Source organism: Clytia hemisphaerica, unplaced genomic scaffold (assembly GCF_902728285.1).
Source record: "Clytia hemisphaerica strain Z4C2 unplaced genomic scaffold, Clytia hemisphaerica genome assembly, whole genome shotgun sequence".
Taxonomy (NCBI): Eukaryota; Metazoa; Cnidaria; class Hydrozoa; order Leptothecata; family Clytiidae; genus Clytia; species Clytia hemisphaerica.
This window is the reverse complement of record NW_027103726.1, coordinates 187,810-194,403: the sequence shown is the minus strand read 5'-3', so window position 1 is coordinate 194,403 and position 6,594 is coordinate 187,810. Positions and strand designations below refer to the sequence as shown.

Below are 6,594 nucleotides of genomic sequence, written 5' to 3'. Positions count from 1 at the left end.
CCGTTCTGCTGAAATCGCGCCTCTGAATAGTTGAAAAATACCGTGGTCCAGTATTAATCCTTTGGGATTAAACAGTCTGCTGTTCCCATAAACAATAATCAACATAATTTATAGTTCAATCATTTTTTGGGCACCCCTGTATCACTGCTAAACTGTCCTGGAAAGTTCTCACTATGTAAAAGTTTTTGCCAAGCCTAAGGAGTAAGTGTACCGAATCTTTTGACTGTCCAGAAGTTTCGTTGATATATAAAACAGACATAATTTTTGTGGAACGCTAACATTCTCAATATACATAACCTAACGTTACGGCACTTTTCTACCAGAAACAGCCGCCGAAGACGAAAACTCAAAAATAAGAAAATAAGAAAGGTGAATTTCTGGTTCTTCCTGATGTTTTCGATGGGAAAAATAACGTAAACTAAGAATAAGAAAAATTGTATCCATAAAATATTATAAATATAAGGCATCATGTTAGCCTAATAAATGATCATCTCAGTAGAAAATTCAAAGGTTAGATATGCGCATCTTTTATCAAATGAAATGACTAGAGCAATACATCACGTGAATCCAAAATACAAAATATACATACAATCTCCGTAATTCATTGTTCACAAAATCATCTGTAACTTATGTGTATACAGTGAGTCAAGGGGTACAGCTGCAGGTGACCCATAGCGGGGGTGGTGATGTCTAATTTTGAATCTAAAAAAAGTTAGTACCTTGTTCTACAAAATTTCTTGAATATTAGGGTTAGTACTCTGCGGCATTATTCTCCCCTGAATAAGATACCGTTATAAATCACTTGAAATTCGTCTATTCTAGCATTAAGTTTTAGTATTTCACACAAGAGAATTGCCGTTTTTATATTCCTCTCTATCTCAGTTACTCAGAGTCTTAAATATTTATTATAAGACATCTTTAGTAGAAATTCTCATAACAATACTATCTTCCAGAGTTCCCACGTTTGACTCATCATCCGTGATCTTATAAACATTTTTACATTTTTCTTCGTTCACAAGACTCTCTAAACAAGCCAATGCTTTTGGAGCTCCTTCCACCATATTGAAAATAGCCTGAGCGCCAGTCTCACCCTCTTCCACTTTACGTAAACATAAACAGAGCACGGCATTCTGGCTATCTATAGCTCCGAAGGTTTTTAAGGAGTCTGTTATACTGTTCGATGGAGACAAATTATACAGAACTTCAGTATGTAGCGACCTCGTTTTCATTGATTTGTTCGTTTTTGCATAAATAGCTTTGTTGCAAGCAAGTAACACAGGGAATACTCCAGTCACATAATCCACGTTGATTAACGCGCAGTCAATCTCCTTTTTCATGACTTTCTGACGTAATGATGAAATATTGGTGACGTCATCAAATAATCCAAATGTCGCACTGTAATCTGGATATAAATCCAACTTGAACGTTTCAGTCAATCCCATCGTTCTTCGATTTTTTATTTTTTATTTTGTAATTTTTTTTCTAATTCTTCTAACACTGAAATTATAAAGATATGAGAGGAATGAACAAAATAAAAAAACTCTTGAAAGTAGACTATCAAGCGTCTGCCATTCCTTGGACACAGGAACGCAGGAACAGTGCTTATATAGAGAGTTATTATAAAAAGGATAACTTGCCGCCCAGAAGTAGTTTAGAAAGCCATTGTATTCAGCTAACGTAGTGAGCCTGATTGCAAGCGTAAGCTGCAGCGAAATGCAACGACGTGGTTTACTAGTTAGTCTACAGTCAAAGCGTTTAAGATCTTTAGGTTGATTTACTACTCAAATATAGAAGCAGAAATCTTGGCGAAAATTAAAAAACATTTGAAACACCGAGTCAAGACCTTTTTGTTTGATTTCATTTCAAAGATGAGACCTAATGGTGAAGTTAAGTAAACCAGTATGTAAAATCACGACGACGAACGAAAATTTAACAGACTAGTGAGTTTCAACCAATCAAATTTCGTATTTTCACTAGCCTATTAAATTCGTCCGTCGTCGTGATTATCCTGGTATGCTTAACCTCAGTAGTATTCCCAGCTTCTTTCTTTCTTACATTTTTAGTAAACGGTTTTTAAGCATTTCCAGGAGTGGCGGAGAGCAAAGTAGAAAGCAATTAAATGACAAATTTCGTTTTCTTTATCAAATATTATTAAAAGAGAAAAAACTTTTCTGGTCTTGGACACTTCATTACATCGATGTCCAAATAATCCAAACGAGAATGATTAAAATCTCTTTCACCATTTGACCAGCTTCCAAGAAACATCTCTTCACTCGGCTGGTATTTATTCGTATCGTACGGTATCGTATTAAAGGAGAAATGATCAATTGTCCATCTTTCTATTTATTCGGATTCTTATTTATGTTCCTCGTTGCTTTCAGCCTCCTTGATTCAAATCTCCTCTCATCTCCGCTACCATTCGCTCTTTAAATATCAAGGAATACGAAAAAACTCCTTTTCGTGTAACGGCCGATCATTGAAAATCTTTTTCCAAAACTGATATAGAAGAACGGTGTAATAGTGTTATCGCATCCCATTTTGCAAAGAAAAGAAGAATTGTATTGTTTGGATGATAACCAGACATGGGTAAACAGAAAGTAGAAAAACAAAACATTTGATTGAATCTCGATCATCAATTCAATCATCTTCATCAGCCTCATCTCCAAGCATATCTTCTCTCGGTTCCAGTCCCTCTCCGTACTGTATCGCGTTATCGATATAAATCAATAAATCATTCAGCGATTCTTCTTCATTAATGTTCAAAGGTAAAAAATTGACTAGCGCGTAATCGTCAATCACACCTGCTATAGCCTCGTTCAGTTTCTTAAATTTTACCGGTAGCGATTGGTTCAAATCGTTAACAATTTCAGGTGCGTTAGGACACAGATAGCGTTCAAGATTATCCGCACTTTCTTTACTTAACAAATCCATTTTCGATAACACGTTAATGAATGGGACCTCTAACTGGACCATGGCACTAAGCGCCGACATGGCGCCGGAGAAGAATTTAGCAGCATCGATAAGAAACTGAGCATCCATAAGAAAAACACCGCAAATAGAAAAATCCCAACTTTGTAAAGTATGTACGAGCTCTTTCATAACCGGAATGTGAGTATACAACTCTATTTGACCTGGACAATCAAAAATAAAATAATCATCTTCACCCTCTCCTAACTCTTGTTTCAACCAATCAAAATTCTGTTGTAAATATTCCATACAGAATACCAACCCACCGTTCGGACCAAGTCTTAAATCCTCTGCTTCCATGACGTCATCAACGGCCACTAATTCTCGAATATCGATTGAGACCGGGTAGGAAAAATGTTCGGCTGCCGGATCTAAGTTCACTATGGTAACAGTCCTTTTAATGTTCTCACAATGTTCATGCATGTATTTGCAATAAGTGCTTTTGCCGGAACCTGCCGGACCCATGATGATTTGACAATAACGCATTTTGTCCTTTGTTTTTTATTGTTTTGTTTTTTTATTTTGGATTTTTCATATTCTTGTTGCTGAAATGATACAAGATGAAATGTGATGATGTTTCAAAAAACTGATAAATATTTTGGGGAAGAAAAAAGATTTCTTGAAGAATTACAACAGAAGGAAGGAATAATTGAAAAATATTTTCATAAAATTTATTTACGCGTTCCACTCTTCACAAAATTAATTGAAGTCTTTAATTTCGATCAATGGAACCACACGTTTTTATGAGCATAGCTCTCCAGACTCAAATCTTTCGAGACGTCTAATAAGCTTATGCTGAGAATCAGTTTCAGAAATTTAAAGAAATGGATTCTCCAAAAATCACATGCATAATGTACAAACGACCCCCGTTAAACAAGCTGAAGAAGAGAAAAAAAGGAAAGAAGAAAATTAGCTGAAAAGTTTTTAAAATTTCAATTAACCGAGAAAAAAACCTTCACCCTTGGAATACAAATGTAAAAGAATTTTGATGATTAACGTTTAACGTATTACTGCTTGAGCGCAGTCGCGTGTTGGTTTACTCTTAGGTTCCAAATAAACGCCCCCCCCCCGCTTGTTAATTTTTCGAACATTTTCCAACCCCCCGGACCTTATTAGGACCCCCGTTTATTAAATTTCTCGAAAATTTTCCACCCCCCCCCGTTTATTTGGAGCCTAAGAGTACCAGGGTTTTCCTATCGGCTAAAAAGCATTCGTGGTTTGACAGTGAGACGCCAAAAAGTGATCGAAGGATTTAGGCCATGGCCAGTGCCACCAAAACGTTTCACTTTTTTTTCAAAATGTCCGTGACCAAGCTTTTAGAATTGATTTTGGTCAATTTGAGGGTGCTGATTCGGAATTTGAATGTTACCAAGCAGCTTGAAAACCAGCAGTTTTTGCGTAATTTGCGACTTTTTTTTTAAAGTGTCACCCTTCACCGTGCTTTATTTTTTTCTCCAAAGAAAAGATAAGATGGTGGAAATAGCATGCACCTACGAAGAAGTTCAAGCATTTTCAGAACGTAATATACTAGAGAAACTAAATACAAGTCGGTATTGAAAAATATAAAATATACTATATACCGGAGCCTGTCCCGGCATGGATCTTTTGGATTTAAATAAAATTCTACTAGAATTATGGATTATGTATAAGAAAGAAAGAAAAAATTTAAATTTCATCTTGAGGGAGTCGTACTCTACCTCTCGATCCACGGATGCATCTCACTGCGACATTTGCGACTTTTTGCGTTTTTAGGCAAAGTTGTAAGCCCTGAAAATTCATGATTTGGGGGGGGGGGGGTCTTCAAAATAAAAAAGACCTATACCACGTGACGGAGCTCTTCAAACTGAGCAAAAAAATGTATTATATCAAAGTCTCAACTTGTCTAGATCAAAAGTTATGGGCGTTTTTGTGATAAAAAAGTGCTATAATTTTGCATAAATTATGCAGATTGTGGGGAAATTCCCTGTTTTCAATCAAATCGTCTATAACTTTTGATCTAGAAAAGTTGAGACTTTGACTTTGACATAATACATTTTTTTGCTCAGTTTGAAAAGCTCTATCAGGTGGTATATATCTTTTTTGATTTTGAAGACCCCCCAAAAATCACAAATTTTCAGGGCTTACAATTTTGCCTAAAAACGCAAAAAATCGCAAATTGCGCAAAAACTGCGGGTTTTCAAGCTTGGTAACATTCAAATTTGGAATCAGCACCCTCAAATTGAGTAAGAAACATATCAAACCAGGGGGGGGTACAGCCGCAGGGTACTAACCCATAGCCGGGTGGTGGTGTCTAATTTGGAAATTCAAAAAAGTTAGTACCCGGTACTAATTTTGGGGTGGGGGTGGGTATATCTCCAATTTTAAGTTAGTACCCGGTACCAATTTTAGGGTGGGGTGGGTATCATTTAAATTTTTCTTCAAGTACTCAGGCCCTGAATATGGTACATTTGTTAAATTTTTGGCCTTCAACTTTCAGGATTTTAATGAGAAAAGATTTCCTTGTTAAGGCTTACAGTATCTGACAGTATTGAAAAGTTTCCTCCTTCCAATTGAAGGTACTTTCCCTGCTTATCAAGTATGTAGGGAAGTTTGGAGGTTGTTAGTTTCAATAGTTTTCAGAAAAAAAGAACTGTTATGTTTCTAATGGTTTCTATCGATAAAGAATTATTTTATTCAAATTCATATGCAGGGTGTCTACGGATTCTTTTTCGGGATTTTCAAGGTTTTCAAGGTTTTTTTGGTCATTTTTAAGTGGTTTTTCAAGGTTTTTTGGCAAAAACTTTGGCACTTTTCAAGGTCTTTTGATACTCAGTTGACATGGCTCTTTACAGGATTTTTATTTTTCAGAATGGTAGGTGAAAGAAAAATAGAGGATAGCAAATAAAATTTATTCGCTTTTGGTGCCCGGGGAATTACTTCCACAGTTAAATTCCTATCTCCCTCTCGAGAACAATACCACAAAAAGAAATACTCCAGCTCCCTAGTCTTCCAACTGTAGAAATAAAGAATTAGAAGCAAAACCAATTGTTTACAGTGACCGAGAAGGCGCAACCATGGTTTGCGCCGAGGAGAGAAAATTTTGATTTTGACTCTTTCAAATGGCTAAAAATCGCCTTGTTTTTGATTTTGCTTTTTACAAAAATCAATTTCCAAAAGAGTTGTTCTAAGGAATCCTCGAAATTTTATTGATGAACGGCTATTATTCCAAGACGCCCTGAAGCAATTTGAAAATCGGGGAACAGTCAATTTCTTAGGACTACTGCAAACGGGAAATTAGTGACAAAAACTCAGCTAATGATAAAAGAATGTTGCATTCGTTGCGACAGAATCGCAACATAAACAGGGAAATATGGAATTCCCTAAATGTTATAAAGGTTTAGCACCGCAGGCGGTTTTTTATTTATTCTTACTTTTCGAATGACTGGATAGCGCTTTTCAAGGTTTTTAACGATTTTTCAAGGTTTTCAAGGTTGGGTGGTTCATTTTCAAGATTTTCAAGGTTTTCAAGGTCCCGTAGACACCCTGATATGGGTACTTTCCCTACTTTCTAAGAGGAGAATTTTATGACCACTAAGTTATACAAATATTGAAATAGCTAATGTAAAGAAAGCTATTGTTCAAAATCAG

General features: G+C 36.0%; 2 protein-coding genes across 2 annotated transcripts; both read right to left on the bottom strand.

Moving 5' to 3' along the window:
• Positions 1 to 374: 374 nt before the first annotated feature.
• Positions 375 to 1,497, bottom strand: LOC136804644 (EKC/KEOPS complex subunit TPRKB-like). Its single transcript, XM_067061251.1, has one exon. The coding sequence runs from the start codon at positions 1,440 to 1,442 to the stop codon at positions 906 to 908; it is 537 nt and encodes a 178-aa protein (XP_066917352.1). The 5' UTR covers positions 1,443 to 1,497; the 3' UTR covers positions 375 to 905.
• A 618-nt stretch (positions 1,498 to 2,115) lies between these two features.
• LOC136804643 (GPN-loop GTPase 3-like) lies at positions 2,116 to 3,512 on the bottom strand. The gene has a single exon (XM_067061250.1). The coding sequence runs from the start codon at positions 3,451 to 3,453 to the stop codon at positions 2,638 to 2,640; it is 816 nt and encodes a 271-aa protein (XP_066917351.1). The 5' UTR covers positions 3,454 to 3,512; the 3' UTR covers positions 2,116 to 2,637.
• Positions 3,513 to 6,594: the final 3,082 nt, after the last annotated feature.